The sequence below is a fragment of the Elephas maximus genome, chromosome 4, assembly GCF_024166365.1.
Source record: "Elephas maximus indicus isolate mEleMax1 chromosome 4, mEleMax1 primary haplotype, whole genome shotgun sequence".
Taxonomy (NCBI): Eukaryota; Metazoa; Chordata; class Mammalia; order Proboscidea; family Elephantidae; genus Elephas; species Elephas maximus.
In genome coordinates this window covers 107110684-107128657 of record NC_064822.1, presented here as the reverse complement: position 1 = coordinate 107128657, position 17974 = coordinate 107110684, and the positions used below count along the sequence as shown (strand labels likewise).

Sequence of the window (17974 nt, the reverse complement as noted above, 5' to 3'; positions counted from 1 at the left end):
TAGATTTATATTCCCTAGTGTGTAGCTCAGGTTGGGAAATCCAGGTGGTATGAATTACATAAGCCAATTCTCCTACAAAATTAATATTGGAACAGGCCTCAGCAGGAATAATACACAGTTCTCAAACCAGGGAAAAGAACAGTTCCCCAACTCCCAAAGGATGGCTTGGGTCCAGACAAGTCCTAATGGTGCTGTAGAGCAGGTCAACTTTCCTGCTGCAGACTCAATCCTCACAATGATAGTTCTTGAAGATTCTTTGACTAATTTGGGGGAGACTTGGAGACTGTAGATTTATTCACTCTAGACTAAACTCACATTGCAATGTCTGACCAAAACTAAACTAGCTCTCAAAGGTGGGTCAGTGCTGTCTGTAAGTCTCAGTGTTCTCCCACCTAGAACCACTGTCTTAAACTTTACTTATCTTTCCAGAGAAGAAATGTGGAGAAAGGGGAAATACAAAAGCAACTGGATTAGTAACTAGAATCTTTTAAAAGAAATGAGCAGTCCAAACACAATCTTAAAACACTTCCTATCTCCCTTTACCATGCTTTCTTCCTGAAACCAGGGTGGGAAGGAAAGGGCCCATCATTTTCCCTGCTTCCTACGTGATACCACAGGTATGGAGTGAAAGAAATGAATGCAGAGAGAAAAAAAATCAAGAGAAAAAATTATAACTCTAAACAGCAAAATGATATTAAATAAGTGCTGACGAGTAGAGAACAAGCAGTGCTTTTGTGGAGTCATGTAAAGGATGATGGAAATGAAAAGGAAATGGAAGCTAGGCCCTCCCAACCTGTTTTATTTACACCAGTAAGTGTTACTCTCTAAGAAAAACCTGAGAAACCTCCTTTGAAGATTTTCACTCTGTCTTTGGGCATGTTAGTCCTGTGGCACATGGTCGCAGCACATAGAAGATGAAACTGTGACAGAGTCACTCAGAAGTTCATTTTTGTGCCCAGGCCCCAGGTAAATACAAAGCAAAAACAAAGTTAAAAGGTATGTAAACTTCTAAGCAGAATATTTCAATGTCAAGTTGAACCTGGCAAGTTCCAGACCAAAGACAATTTAGAAAGACTGGAGGGGACTGGGGCACTTTACTCTTCAATCTTCTCGGAGTCTGAGCAGTCCTAACATATTCAGAATATCTACCAAAGATGCGAAGAAGGAGGACATTGTCAGTCCAGTTAAGTTGGGGAGGGTGTTCAAGGAAGGGGGAACCCTCATAAATTAGTTGAGCTTTGGAGAGCTACGTGAGAGTTTGCAGGCCCCATGTTGATTCCATGGTTGCTCTCTTTCCACTCTGTTTTTGGCAGCTTTGGTAAAAGCCTATAATCACACTGGGAACAGGAGAAGGCAAAAAGAGCAACAATTCTACTGAAGTGATCCCTGAAAAAACCTGGTACACAAAATCAAGAGGGAACTAGGCCCAGCTCTACATTAATGGAGCCAAAATGACTCAGATTCCCAAGGAAGAGATGGTCCCAGGTCCACTGACTCACACACTGGTCCTCTGACCAAGAAAGAGACCTGGGTAATAGCCTGGTGGGAACAAGACAGCAACCCTCTGTGGGAGAAAGTATGACAGACAAGTACAGACTTTACACAGGATGGGAGGAGCTTTTCTACCAGGGAGATACCATAAATAGCATATACATACATACTCGTTGCTGTCAAGTCAATTTCAACTCATAGCAACCCTTTAAGACAGAGCAGAACTGCCCCATAGGGTTTCTAAGGAGCAGCTGGTGGATTTGAACTGCTGACCTTTTGGTTGGCAGCCAAGCTCCTAACCACTGTGCCACCAGGGCTCCACTAAATAGCAAGTACTCTGAATTCTCTTACTAACTCTAAAAGGTCACAGAGAGAGTGAATGGACTTGGGAGTAAAAGTCATACTTTAATTCAAGTACCAGTTATGCCACTTACTGATAGTGAGCTGATCTATTATTGGCTTTCACCAAAAAAACCAAATCCATTGCCATTGAGTTGATTCCAACTCATGGCAACTCTATGTGTTACAGAGGAGAACTGCTCTATAAGGTTTCCTTGGCTGTAACCTTTACAGAAGCAGATTGCCAGGCCTTTCTTCCACAGTGCCACCAAGTGGGTTCTAACTGGCAACCTTTAGGTTAGTATCAAATCGTTTTGTGCCACCCAGGGATCTATTATCACCCCTTAAAATTACTTTCCATCCCAGCTAACCTCTGAAAACTGGCTCAACTGGGGGTGGTTCCAGAAACAGGAATCCGGAGAGTGTGCATCTGCTTCAAACTCTGAAGCTGGTGTCTAAATCTTGGTACAGACTCTTTCTTTGGTCTCAGGCTTCTTTTTCATAATAACTGCTACTACCACAATCATGTATGGAGTACCACTATGGGCCAGGCAATGTCAGACTATATATAAAAAACAAACAAACAAAAAACCAAATCTGTTGCCATCAAGTCGATTCTGACTCATAGTGACCCTGTAGGACAGAGTAGAACTGCCCCATTGGTTTCCAAGGAGTGGCTGAAGGATTTAAATTGCTCTCTGTTTGGTTAGCAGCTGTAACTCTTAACCACTGTGCCACCAGGGCTCCATACATATGTACAGTGCTGGAGTATTAAGATAAATAAAGTAACATCAGCCAAGAGTTATATTGGAGAAATGCTGTGGCCAAAGATAGCCAATGCAGCAGAGGTAGAAGCTATGAGCTAGACCAGAGATAGCATCTGCTGCCCTAGTTAGAGAACAGAATGCAGCTTTCCAATTTAATGCTGGAAGAGAAGTTCTGAGATCACAGAACACGAGGAGACAGATGCCTTGCAGAGTATGCTGGGGGAAGTGAGCAGAAAACTCGGGACCATATTTAAAAGGGGCCAGAGGTGGAGAGACAAGCCAGGGGAAAAATGAAAGTAAAGGTCTGGCACTCTAGATACCTCGAAAAATAAGGCAGGTCTTGCCTAAGCATTAGGCCCCATCAATGAGCTGCATGAGGCTCCTGGAAAATGAACTGGGCTTTCTGTCTAATGAATTAAAAATGGCCAGGAACTAAACACTGATATGTCAAGGTTGTCATTTTTTTACCAAGAAGGATATACTCCATCTGGTATCCAGTCCTGAGTTGGTAAGGAGTAAGCTAAAAAGCTAACATCTCTAAAGGAATTTATGATTAGTATTTTTTTTTTTCTTATACTCCAGGCACTAATTCACTGGCCCACTCCATGGCCCAAATTTGTAAATGGGAAAACTGACGTATACCTTTCCAGTGGTTCTCGGTAAACCACATTCCAAGTCTCCTCTCTCCAGGATTCTACCTTTGTGCTTCCCTCTCTCCTGTATCTGATATTTAGATAATGTTGGAAAGGAAAAAGAGAAATATTTCTGAGTCAGCCACAAAGGGAAAAGCCACCAGATGCCAGGAGTAGGATGCCTCTGCTCTTCATGTTCCCGTCTCTACGAAACTGCCACAGAAAGGTTGGCCTCTAAGGAGTCTTCCTTGCAAATCCCTGGAAGTGACTGAAATCCAGCAGCCAAGAGACACAGTCTTGGCCTGTGCCGAATTATTGCCAGTGTATCTTCAGCTCGTGAGACTAAAACATTTTTTATTCCAGATTTCAAGACTGGTCTTTAGAAACATAGTATTACCTAGTTGTAAGGGTTTAAATTAAATTAAGGGAATCTTAATCATGGATGGACTTCAGGAGTGTCTATAAACTTTCATCCAATTTTCAAAGGAATCCATAACGTTCAAAAAGTTAAGACTAGCTTGACCAGGACAAAAAGAAGAAAAAAAAAGGCAGAAATTTTAAAGAGATTGTCAACTACCTCTCAATCCACCCACCGATTCCCTTTCCTTTTTCAAGTTTCAGTACTTTTTATTTGCCCGTGCCTTTAGATGTTTCACTATACATTAAATTGTGTCTTATCTTACCTTTGATTTTGTAACAGCACCTGTGTAAGTTTGCATGGGATTTAGGTTTGAGAGTGGTGCCTGAGTGTATGCAGAGCAGGGTGTATACTGCTTCTTATTCTAGTGAAACAGCGGCAGAACGTGATAGTGATTATTAAAGTTCACTAACTCCAAGGCTCTTGAACTCATCTGTAATACTGGACTAGGTAATTGCATCAGTCTCTTCTGTGACTGAATAATTCCAGAAACACAGTAACAGTAAAAGTACAATTCTCTGAATGCCATCCCATCAGCAAACCATGCGACAGGAAGCCTACAAATCACAAGCAATGGAGTGATGGCAAGTGTTAAAATTACTGTAATTCCATGAGGCAAGGAAGCAAATGACTTATATTTTAAGAGACAGGTAGCTCTGTGACAATTTTTTCAGATACTGTAAGGTTCAAGTGATTCTCAAGCACGTGCTTTTTTAAAAGCATGGATGGAATGGGTGCTGCATGCCTGGCAAGCACTGTCAAAGAATGCTGCCTAAGGACCAAAGGGCCATTCCAGAGACCCTCTCCCAGGAAAAACATGCGGAATGCAAGGCCATAGCAACGGTGCTGATGCCGGCTTAGAATGTGGTGGATAAAATGAACGGAGGGGAAAAAGGAGATGAGGCACAGTCAGTCTGTGTTTAAATTTTCTCACCTGGAATTACAGAGATAGTTTTCAAAGCTCGGAGAACCCTGAATGTTCTCAGCGCTGAGACATTGCCCAGGTCCACAAACTCTGTCACATATCTGTAGTAAGGGAGGTCACACACAGACACAAATGACAAACACAGACACAAACACAAACACCAAAGGAAAAAACAAAACCACAACAAAACAAAAAGTACAATACGTCACGTCAGGGCCCTAACCCAACACCTAACACCAACCCCAGGCCATCTTACCTGGAATTACCGAAATAGTTTTCAAAGCCCTCAGTACCCTGAAAGTGCGTAGAGCTGAAACATTGCCTAGGTTTACAAACTCTGTTATATACCTGCAGAATCAAACCAAAGTTAACTTGTAATGGTACCATTGGGCGAGGGTTTGGGAATGGGGGAAGAAAGGGTCTTACATAAAAGCTACGATTTCATTTTTTTTTCCTAGAAAAAGAAAAGTTTCAGAATATAAATACTTAAGGAAAACTTTTTTTTTTTTAATTTGGCAAGAACTCAGAAGTATATTTGAAAAAACTGATGCAATGAGGAGTTCCCTGGGGTGTACTCTCTTAATCAGCACAGTGATATGCTGATCTCCATCAGAGTGCCTTCGTTCTCAGCCCATTTATTTATTCAGTAAAAAAGAAGTCCAGGAGGTATCAAAGAGTTATATCCCCAAATTTTGTGAATGATTTCTTAGAAAAGGAGGAGAAACTTCTGAGCAGGAGTCCCACAAAAGTAAATCTACATTAAAATAGCTCCCTTGTTGACAATAGCAAAGATGCCTAAATGTCTGTATATCCAAATGACTTGTCTAAGAATTGTATGCAGTCATGCCTACAGGTGAAGTTTTAGCCTATGCCATACAAAAGATAGGCTCAGGAAAATCCAGATCATGGCATCAGAGCAAATATTATGTTAAAGGCCCATTTTATCACCAGCTCTTTGCCTAGCAAGGGCACTTACATTTTAAATGAACACCAATGTGTATTCATAATACTTAGAAGATAAAAACTGCCTTAAAAGAAAGTCAATATTCTAGTTTCAAATATTCAGTGTATCATTCATTCACATTTTACTAGTTAGAACACATCTTTCTACCAGATGCCCGGACCCATATATTCACAAACGTACCCTCTCTCTTAAACATCTGTGTGCACGCACACAAACACACACCAAACTTATACGCCACCCTTAGCTCCTGCCAAACCACAAAACTCTTTCCCAACCTGGGAAGAAAAATAATAAAGCCTACCATAAGTCATTTTATCATCAACTGTTTCTCAGAGAGATACATTTTCATTGCTGAAACAACATAATTTACTAAGAGCAGCAAGCATACCAATGTGGAGTTATACTGGTCTTCAGCAACAGTTGTAAGTTCTGGCCAGTAATTCTTCAGTTTGCATACTTTGGCTAATGTTTTGACTCTAGAATATGTTTTGAAGTCTGCAACACCTGGCCAGTCTCATTAAATTACATGTGATATAACATATCCAGGAAACTCATTTTTCAGCTTCAGGTGTACACCTAAGAAATTCCAAGTCTTCACAGAGGCCCCCTAGTGATGGGCATGCAAATCTCAGTTAAGGTTATAGCCAGAAACCAAACCCATCGCCTTTGAGTCAATTCCAACTCATAATGACCCTACAGGACAGAGTAGAACTGCCCCACAGGGTTTCCAAGAAATGGCTGGTGAATTTGAAGTGTCGACCTTTTGGTTAGCAGCTGAGGACTTAATAACTGTGCCGCCAGGGCTCCAGTTAAGGTTATAAGGGGGAAGAAAATATGAGGGAGTGTCGATAGGAACTCACCACCTACTTTCCCTCCCAGCTGTAAACCCTCTGCTTACCTTCTCCCATAGAAAAACACTGTCATTGCCTATAGCACAGGGGCCCTCACCAGCAAGAGCCATAGGCATAAGCCTGTAGGGCCTAACAGGGTTCCCTATTAATTCCTCATACAAACTCACACTTACACTGTCATACAAACAGCCCTAAGAATACAACCACACATAGCCACACCCAGAACACCAAGAAAATAAGCAGAGAACTTACGCCATCATGATGACACTGAAATCTAACCAGTTCCATGGATCTCGTAAAAATGTAAAGCCATCTATGCAGAAACCTCTTGCAATAATTTTCACTAGTGATTCAAATGTATAAATCCCTGTGAACGTGTACCTGTCAAAGGAATGGATAGCTTGAGGTAATTTCTGAACAGACAGAAACTTTAAATGAACCTTTTAAAATAGTATTTCCCTGAAGTTGTGGCTTCAACTAACAGAGACAAAATGGGAAGGACACAGGCCAATGCAACAGAAAGGAAGTGAGGAGGAAAAAGGAACGCTCTGAATGAAACTTACTGAAAAACACAAATCAAGAACTTTGGAATGTTGTATAGGGCCCTGAAGAGTATAGCAAGGACGTAACTCCATGCCGCCATGCACGATCATTTTGAATGAAGTGAGTAGGCCCCAGAACTATATTTAACCTTCAGAAAACCAAACCCACTGCCGTCAAGTGGATTCCAACTAATAGCAACCCTACAAAACACAGTATAACTGCCCCATAGGGTTTCCAAGGAGCCAATGGTGGGTTCGAACTGCTGACCTTTTGTCAGCAAGCTCTTAACCACTGCATCACCAGGGCTCCAAGGAAGGGACACCCAGTGTTGGAGAAGAACACAGTATCACCAGAAACTGAGGATACAAGACGGTGATGGGGCAGCAAGTCAAAGGGACCAGCTAGCATAGGAAAGGACAGCAGTGAAGGTAACAAGTTCCAGAGCATCTTTCTGGAGGTGACCTCGAAGGCTATTCCATACATTCCACCTACACTCTCAGCCCTCTCTGTAAAGAGGAGGCAATAACTAAATTTTTTCCTTGATAGATAAAGTGTGGAAAAGAGATTTAAAACAGACAAATAAATAAATGAGCTACTTACTCCACATTCTTCGACCAGTCAGGAGGGTTACTAAAAGTCATGAACACACAGTTGGTCAAAATAGTGCACATAATGATCATGCTAAATACTGTAGAGAGGAGTCAAGGTAAAAATATACAAAATTTGGCCTTTTCTTTTTGTATTTTTTCCCAAAAGCAGACATATTTCACACTGGGTATCATGTGGGGTAAATCAATATCCTGAAAGCAGGCTAAGGGCAAGAGGACACAAAGGCAAGGTGACAATGAAAACTGATCACCACCATCGGTACAGAACTCTGCTGCCAAGTATCCATGCTTGGCCAGAGAACTGTGGATGGATGGGGCTGGATGGCCATTCTTCCTCTTTCAAAAGGGCTGTCACTGTTCTATTCCTTTTGGATAAACCATTCCCCTCTCTTAACCACTTTTCATCCTGACTGTAAAATAAGACTTTAAATACCTTTGTACATACTAGCCAGAAATCCACCAGTCCACTAGACTGTTATTTGAAAACCTACATGTCATTAATGGTCCACTTTCCTCTCTAATCCTTCTAAAGGCTGAATTACCCTTGGGGTCCACTCAACAGCCAATATGTGTTGAACTGGTCTAGTTTAGGAAACCTGTTGTGGCATGTCAGGTATGGATTTCAAGGCTATCTGATCTCCATACCCCTAAGAATTAAGTAATGAAGCAAATCTGATTATCCTAAAAGTGCCCAGGAATGGTTGTGGATAGCAAACTACTTTATTACTTTTACTTCCATGCAGAATCTTTCTCAGCTCTTTCTGTTCCTGTCTAATAAAAATATTAAACGATTTTAGGTCAGCATGGGTTACTCAGGCTCAAACTGTCACTTTAATAAGCATGGGAGCCATATCTCATTTATTGCTAACTCATTCTCTCTTGCTAATAGCATTCACCATCTTCACTCCACTAGTAGAGTTCTAAAAAGAGAAAATACCTTTTACAGCTGGAATTTTCTCTACTGCAGCTGGATTTTTCTTCAGGGAATAACATACCGTTTGGAACCCGAAGGGGAAAAAAAATACTCCATCTTTTGATCCAACAGAAAAGGAAAGAAACCCATGGTGAATTATTTATTTCTTTATAAGCCTTCAGATTTCAGAACCATGTTGCTTGTAAACCACAGATTTCAGAATGAAGTTGTTAAATTCTTAAGAGTTAATAAAAATGTGGCAAAAGCTTAGCAAATCAATTTACCAGGTTGCAACTACTGGTTTTCTCATCCTACTTGGGGCATACAAAAGCCTTTGAAGCATGGGACTAGATACTGTCAAATTAAATACCAACCATGAAAGTTTAAAGTTACTATGAAAAGTTGCTAAAACCATCACATAATTTTTCATCTGTCATATGCTTCCCTATATTAATAAGATCGAAAAAGCCAGGCCATATGAATTAATTGGCATTTTCTGTTTAAGGGGAGTAAATACCAAGAAAAATTCTTACCCATCTAAACATCTATACCAAGGAGGCCATTTAATCTGAGAAAGTATCTCAGTGCTCAAGAAATCAAAAAAATTCTAAGACAGAAAATGATAATGGTAAGGAATAAGCTTCCTGGCTAAAGTAGACACATGAGACTATGTGGGCAACTCCTGTCTGGAGGCGAGATGAGAAGGCAGAGGGGGAAAGGAGCTGGTTGAACGGACATGGGGAATACAGGGTGGAGAGGAGGACTGTGCTGTCTCAATAGGGAGAGAGCAGCAAGGAGTACATAGCAAGGTGTATATAAGTTTTGGTAAGAGAAACTGGCTTTATTTGTAAACTTTCACTTAAAGTGTAATTAAAAAAAATAAATAAATCAAAAAAATTCAAGGTAGGTTTCTAATTGATGCATTCCACCACTTGCAACTCAAAGAATGGCTTTCAAAAATTCTAATATTGGATCTTAATGCATTAAAACTCTGGATAATCTGGCACTAGATGAAATTACTAAAACAGGAGCACTTAAAAAATAAGACTTCAATAAATGGCTACCATCTTAATTTTTCCTTTTTACTGAAACCAACCAAATTTCAAGACTCTAACAATATCATCCTAACAAAACAGACTTTTCTGAAGCTCAGCGTGAAATTTGGCAGGAATTCACTCTTAAACCTCTGACTGGTGGGATAGATAACTATATAGATGGTAAAAAACTTATACAATTAAGTTGTCAAAATTTAAGCAACATATACAAGCAACCATGCAATTGCTGTGCTCATTCCGTATTTGTAGGAAAGGATATGAATGTATCAAAATTTTAATAGCTATTCTTCTTATCAGGTTAAAAGGACTTAAAATGTACAAGGCAGGCGTGGCACTAAATCTGAAGAGAGTTTTCCCTCTGTTTAATACTACAAAGGTCTGTGGAAAAAGAAAAAGAGAGAAATTATTAAAGCATGGATATTAATCACCACATGAAACATTTTTCTAAGCAAGAAATAAACTCAAATGTACTTATAATATTTGCTTCCCAATTTGGTTTCAAAGGCAAGAAGCCTTAAAACAATCTATTTTCCTCTCCCTCACACCCCTTTCTATGCCCCAGAATGTATTACAAACAGCTGGCATTATCTTAGCAGTTTTACATACATAAATGTGATCCAACAGAATGCGGAAATTATCGAACAATATCATTAATATCACACACAAGTAAAATTTTGTTGAAGATAACTCAAAAGTGGTTGCAGCAGTATACTAACAGGGAACTGGCAGAAATTCAAGCCGGATTCAGAGGAGGATGTGGAATCAGGGCTATCATTGCTGATGTCAGATGGATCCTGGCTGAAAGCACAGAATACCAAGAATGTATTTACCTGGGTTTTACTGACTATGTGGATCATAACAAATTATGGCTAACACTGTCAAAATGGGAATTCCAGAACATTTAACTGTGCTCATGAGGAACCCTTATATACACCAATAGGCAGCCATTCAAAAAGAACAAGGGGATACTGTGTGGCTAAAAATCAGGAAAGGTGTGCCTCAGGGTTTTATCCTTTTACCATACCTATTCAATCTGTGTGCTAAGTGAATAACCCGAGAAGTTGGACTATATGAAGAAGAACAGGGCATCAGGATTGGAGCAAGATTCATTAACAACCTGGGATATACAGATGATACAACCTTGCTCGCTGAACGTGACGAGGACTTGAAGCACTTACTGATAAAGATCAAAGACTATAGCCTTCAGTACAGATTACATCTCAACATAAAACTCTTAAAACTGGACCAATAAGCAACATCGTGATAAAGGGAGAAATGACTGAAGTTGTTAAGGATTTCATTTTACACGGATCCACAAGCAACACCCATGGAAGCAACAGTCAAGAAATCAAATGATGCATTGTACTGGGCAAATCGGCTGCAAAAGACCTCTTACAAGTTTTCAGAAGCAAAGATGTCACTTTGAGCACTAAGGTGCACCTGATCCAAGCCATGGTGTTTTCAGTCGCCTCATTATGATGCGAAAGCTGGACAATGAATAAGGGAGAGAGAAGAACTGATGCCTTTGAATTATGGCAAAGAGTACTGAATATACCACGGACTGCCAGAAAAATGAACAAATCTGTCTTGAAGGAAGCGCATCCAGAATGCTCATTAGAAGTGAGGATGGCGACACTTCGTCTCACATATTTTGGACATGTTATCAGGATGGACCAGTCCCTAGAGAGACATTATGCTTGGTAGAGGGTCGGAAAAAAAGAGGAAGACCCTGAATGAGATGGGTTGACATAGTGGCTACAATAATGGGCTCAAGCACAGCAACGATTGTGAGGATGTCGCAGGATGAGGCAGTGTTTTTTTCTGTCATACACAGGGTCGCTATGAGTCAGAACTAATGTGATGGCATCTAACAACATCATCTTAGCAGTTTTAGAGGGTAAACTTGCTTCTTTCAGAGCAAGCCATTTGAATTACACCTAAACTATCTATGTCAGCTCTGGACAAGATCCTGAAGTTTCTCAATTTAGAATTCACTCACTCAACAAATGTTTACCGAGTGCCCACTATGTCAGGTTATGTTTTAGGTGCTTAAGAAATATCAGTGAACCAGGGAGTCAAAGATTCCTACCCTGAAGACCTTATACTCTAACGGGGAAGAGAGACAATAAACAAACAAAAACTATAAGTAAGCACATACACAGAATCAACGTTAGAAGGGGATAAGTGCTATGGAAAAAGGAAAAACATCAGGGGATGGGGATCAATACTGTCAGGCCAGGGGATGGGTGTATGGAGAGGAGTCACTTTTAAAGAAGATGGTCAGGTTAAGCCTTATTTAGAAGAGAGATTTGAGCAGACTTAAAGGAAGTGTGAACTATTCATTCGGGGGGGGGGCTGAGATGGAGGAGTAGTCAGACTTCCAGTGATCCCTCTTAGAACAAAGACCTGAAAAACAAGTGACATGATTATATATGACAAGCCAGGAGCCATGAACATCAAGGCAAAGTTGGAAAATGGACTGAGTGGCAGGGGGAGAAAGAGATGGTTCAGAAGCTGCAAGGAGTTGCCAGATCTGAACTGCCAGGAACCCTGAGACACCATTCCCTGGAGCGACTGCAGCGGGGCTGGCAGTAGCATTCCGGACGCGGCTTCCTCAGGGAGAGACAGCGAGCCGCACAGCCTACTCATACCTCTGGAGCCAGAGAATAATGACACTCTCAGCAAAAGCTAAGCACTTGCAGTTATTTTACCGTGCCCCCAACCCCCAAGCCAGCTTCGGTGGCTGTTGATTCCTCCGGGCCTGAGACAGGTCCTACTGTGCGTCCTGAGCCATTCTCCCAGCCTTAGAGAAGGAATAAATTCACAACTGGGGAAGAGATAACCTGCCAGCTCCTCCAACCTGGGGAGCTCAGGACAGAAGCGGTTCCTGCCTAGACATGAATGGTCCACGGACTTTGAATACATTTTCCCCCTGCATGGACCTGTGTGAGCCCATTTCAGGAGAAGAGGCTCTCTCGCTGGCAGACTGTAACTGTTTCAGCTTTGCGGTGGAGAGGTGGGTGTTCGATGTTTGACACTGCTTTACCTATTAAAAAGGGTCCTCATCTACCCACATTGGGGCCTAAGGACTGGTGGCTCCACTCATGTCACCTAGACATTCGTGACAGGGGTCCCAGGATAAGTGGTACCTCCCAGTCCTTACAACCAAAAGCACTGAGTACCCATGGTCCAGCTGCAGGACACACCCACCTGTTTGCTCTAGGGAACAGGGACGTGCTTTCCTCACAGACACTCGGGGGATGGTTGTCAGCCCCCTGCCTTGTTCAGAGTGTGACCCCCTGCTACAACCAGATACCTGTACCTACACCAATCACCCCTGCCCCTCAAAGACTGTAGGACAGAGCCCGTACCACACACTTGATGACCAGCTACCTGGACACCTGAGCTGAATCCATACAAGAAAAGTGAATGGACTCCCAGGCTCATATACCTGGTAACAGCTCTACCATCTGGTGACAGGAAGTTAGAGCTTCAAAGGCAAAAATAATCAAGCTAGCTCACTCAAGTAGCCTATTTGGGCACATCAAAACAACACAATTCAAGAAGCTAGGATACAGTAAGCAAACATACACTAATAAATAAGCTTATAGATGGCTTGGAGACAATAGTCAATATCAAATAACATAAAGAAGCAGACCATGATTGCTTCAACAAGTTCTCAAAACAAAGAATCAAGGAATCTTCCAGATGAAGGTATATTCCTGGAATTACCAGATGCAGAATACAAAAGATTAATATACAGAACTCTTCAAGACATCAGGAAGGAGATCAGGCAAATCACAGAACAAGCCAAGGGACACACAGATAAAGCAGTTAAAAAAATTAAAAAGGTTATTCAAGAACATAATGAAAAATTATTTAATAAGCTGCAAGAATCCATAGAGAGACAGCAACCAGAAATTCGGACGATTAACAATAAAATTATAGAATTAGACAACTCAACAGAAAGTCAGAGGAGCAGAACTGAGGAAGTAGAAGGCAGAATTACTGAGACTGAAGATTAACACTTGGCACCAATATATTTGAAGAAAAATCAGATAAAAGAATTAAAAAAAAATGAAGAAACCCTAAGAATCACGTGGGACTCGATCAAGAGAAATAATCAACGAGTGATTGGAGTACCAGAGCAGGGAGGGATAACAGAAAACACAGAGAGAATTGTTGAAGATTTGTTGGCAGAAAACTTCCCTGGTATCCTGAAATATGAGAAGATGTCTATCTAAGGTGTTCCTCGAACTCCACATAAGGTAGATCCCAAAAGAAAGTCACCAAGACATATATAATCAAACTTGCCAAAACCAAAGATAAAGAGAGAATTTTAAGAGCAGCTAGAGATAAACGAAAAGTCACCTACAAAGGAGAGTCAATAAAAATAAGCTCTGACTACTCAGCAGAAACCACTCAGGCAAGAAGGCAATGAGCTGATTTATATGCCAGCCAAGAATCGTATATCCAGCAAAACTGTCTCTCAAATATGAAGGCGAAATTAGGATACTTCCAGATAAAAAGAAGTTTAGGGAATTCGTAAAAACCAAACCAAAACTGCAAGAAATACTAAAGGGAGTTCTCTGGTTAGAAAATCAGTAACATCAGACATTAACCCAAGACTAGAGTACAGGACAGAGCAACCAGATGTCAACTCAGATAGGGGAATCACAGGAAACAGTGATGTTATTATGTAAAAGAAGACAACATTAAAACAATAAAGAGGGACTAAGACATGTAGTTATAGATCTTTCATATGGAGAAGTCAAGGCAATGTAAAGAAATAAAAGTTAGGTTTAAATTTAGAAAAATGGGGGCAAATATTAAGGTAACCACAAAGGAGGCTAACAATCCTACTCATCAAAATAAAATATAAGAAAAAAATAAAGACTCAGCAAAAACAAAAATCAACAACAAATAAGAGGAAAAGACAATATATAAACTGCTCAGCACAAAAAATTATGTGGGAAAAAGAAACTGTCAACAAACACACAAAAAAAGACATCAAAACGATAGCACTAAACTCATACCTATCCATAATTATGCTGAATGTAAATGGACTAACTGCACCAATAAAGAGACACAGAGTGGCAAAACAGATAAAAAAACACGATCCATCTATATGCTGCCTACAAGAGACACACCTTAGGCTTAGAGACATAAACTAAAACTCAAAGGATGGAAAAAAATATATCAAACAAACAACAGCCAAAAAAGAGCAGGAGTGGCAATACTAATTTCCAACAAAACAGACTTTAAAGTTATATCCACCACAAAGGATAAGGAAGGACACTATATAATGATTAAAGGGACAATATACCAGGAGGATATAACCATATTAAGTATTTACGCACCCAATGACAGGGCTTCAAGATACATAAAACTCTAACATTACTGAAAAGTGAGATAGAGGATTATTCATTCAACCAATATTTAGTAAGTACCTACCACGTCTACTCTATCTGCCTTTTTAGAAGTCATCATTATTATTCTTGCCAAAAAGCAATCATGTTTTCCAGCATAAGTCTTGCTGCATAGCCACACTAATTCATGTCTCCAAAACAGGTTCTAGTAATTCATAACTTTGGCTTTTGCTCACATTGCTCATCCCACCCAGAATGCCTTTTCTTGTTTCATGAATTCAGTTCAATCAAGGTATCTTTGAGGATCTATTTTGTGCCAAGTATTGTTAAGATAGGAGTTCTGGTGGCGCAGTGGTTAAAGCACACAGCTGCTAACCAAAAAGTTCAGTGGTCAAACCTATTAGCTGTTCCTCAGGAGAAAGATGTGGCAGTCTGCTTCCGTAAGGATTTACAGCCTTGGAAACCCTATAGGGCAGTTCTACTCTGTCCTATAGGGTTACTATGAGTGGAAATCTATTCAACAGCAGTGGGTTTGGTTTTTTAATTGTGTAAACCTCCAGGGACACACCATTGACTAAAACTGCACTTTTATATATACATATATGTGAAATAGTAATTATGATGCAGGGTGATAAATACAAAGTTCAATAATAAAAACATATAATATGAGAGGAAGCAGGAGAGAGGTTCCCCCCCCCCCCCGAATGGGGGCATGAAAGGGAGGAGAGTGAATTGGGAGTATTCACAAAAGAAAGGGGGAAACAGCACACAGTGAAGCAGGAGAGAGAGAAGCAAGAGCCTGCTAGATTGTGAGTTCCTTGGGAGACAAGCGCAGTAGCAAATACACAGCCCTAGCATCTCGCTGTGTGGGCAAAAGAGGAAATGACCTATAGTCCCACTAGTCATTTTAAGTAGGCTTTTTTTTTTTTTTTAATTAAAAGCAATACATGCTCATTAAAAAGAAAAAAAAGAACAGAGACTTTAAATTCCATCCCATTACTCAAAGATAACCTTTTCTGCCAGCTTCATGAATATCATTCTAGAATTTATCTGTGTAAATACAAGCATATACATATAGCCTTTAAAACACACACACACACACACACACACATGCTCAAATGGGATTGTAATATAAATACTCTCCTGAATCTTGCACTAAAAAAATGAACTTCCACAAGGAAAAGCCCAGAACCAGATGGCTTAACTGATGAATTCTACCAAATGTTTAAAGAAGAATTAACATCAATCCTTCACGAATTCTTCCAAAAAATAGAAAAGGGAAGACTTCCCAACTCATTCCATGAGACCAGTATTACCCTAATACCAAAATCAAAGATATCTGAAACACACACACACACACAAACTATAGACCAGTATCTCTTATGAAAATACTAGGTAACTGAATCCAGCAGCATATAAAAAGGATTATACACTACGATCATGTGGGATTTACCCCAGGAATGTAAAGCTGGTTCAAAATTTTAAAAAATCAACAATACACTATATTAATAAAGGGTCATAATCACATTATCTCAATAAACACAGACAAAGTATATTACAAAATTCAATACCCTTTTCATTATAAAAACATTCAACAAACTATGAGTAGAAGGGAACATCCTCAACTTTATAAAGATCATCTGTGAGAACCCCACACCTAATACCATACTTAATGGTGAAAACTGAAAGCCTTCCCTCTAAGATCAGGCAGAAGTCAAGGATGTCCATTCTCATTACTTCTAATCAACATTGTACTGGAGGTTCTAGCCAGGTCAGTTAGGCAATAAAATGAAACATCTGGCACCCAGATCAGGAAAGAAGAAGTAAACCTATCTGTTTGTAGATGACATAATCTTGAATGTAGGAAATCCTAAGGAATACACACACACACACATACAACTATTAGAGTGAATAAACAAGTTCAGCAAGGTTGCAAGATACAAGATCAATATACAAAAATAAGTTGTATTTCTATTCACTAGCAATGAACAAATTAAGGAAACAATTCCATTTAAAATAGGATTGAACAGACTAAAATATTTAGGAATGAATTTAACAAAGAAGTCTAAGACTAGTGCACTGAAAACTACAAAACATCATTGAAAGAAATGAAAGAACACCTAAAGACATCCCATGTTTATGGATTGGAAGACTTAATATTGCTGAGATAACAAAACTACCCCAAACTGATCCTACAGATTCAATACAATCCCTACCAAAATTTCTGCTACCATTTTGCTGAGCTGACAAGCTGCTCCTAAAATTCATATGGAAATGCAAGGGACCCAGAACAGCCAAAACAATCTTGAAAAAGAGAAACAATGTTGGAGGACACACACCTCCCGATTTCAAAACTCACCGTAAAGCTACAGTAATCAACAGTGTGTGGTGCTATTGTAAAGACAGACTTATGAATCAATGGAATAGATCTGAGAGACCAGAAACAAATTCATGTACCTATGGTCAACTGATTTTTGAGAAGAGTGTCAAGCCAATCCAAAGGGGAAAGAATAATCTCGTCAAAAATGATGCTGGGACAACTGGATCTTCACATGTAAAAGAATGAAGCTGAATCCCCTACTGCACACTATATATAAAAACAAACTCAAAATGGATCAGAGTGGGAATTCTGGGAAGATGGCATCATGAGCAGGTCAAAGATCCTGACTCCCCCCAAATGAACTTCAAGAAAAGCAGCCAGAAGTCTGTACTCGGTCTTGTGAGAACTCTGAAATGGTAAACAAAGGAATGCAGCAAGAAGCAGAAAACTAAATCAAGGACAAATCTCATATAGTAGTAAAAGCACTCTTCCACTGTTCCTGCCCCTCCCTCTCCTTATATGGCAAACAGATAGCTTCAGCAGCTGTACCCCAAACCAAAGTATGGCTTTCCTATACACTGGGAAGGGCCTTGATCTCCAGCTCTGAAATAAATAGGACAGATTTTGCTAATGGAGAGTTCAAAATGTATGTTCTTTAAAAAAAAAAAATTTTTTTTTTGTACTTTAGATGCAGGTTTACATAGCAAACTAGTTTCTCATTAAACAATTAATACACATATTGTTTTGTGACATTGGTTGCCAACCCCATGACATGTCAA

General features: G+C 40.0%; 1 protein-coding gene across 6 annotated transcripts in view; it reads right to left on the bottom strand.

The window, feature by feature from the left end:
* Window positions 1-17974, bottom strand: part of SCN8A (sodium voltage-gated channel alpha subunit 8) — a 232298-nt gene that overhangs the window by 99708 nt on the left and 114616 nt on the right. For 5 of the 6 annotated variants that reach the window (XM_049883171.1, XM_049883166.1, XM_049883170.1 and 2 more), the window contains exons 3-6: window positions 9767-9884; window positions 7531-7621; window positions 6640-6768; window positions 4582-4673 (exon numbers count right to left, since the gene is read on the bottom strand). In XM_049883171.1, the coding sequence (XP_049739128.1) occupies window positions 4582-4673; window positions 6640-6768; window positions 7531-7621; window positions 9767-9884 (430 nt within the window). Of the gene's footprint in view, window positions 1-4581; window positions 4674-4828; window positions 4921-6639; window positions 6769-7530; window positions 7622-9766; window positions 9885-17974 lie in introns of all 6 variants that reach the window. The other variant, XM_049883169.1, reaches the window with a different exon arrangement.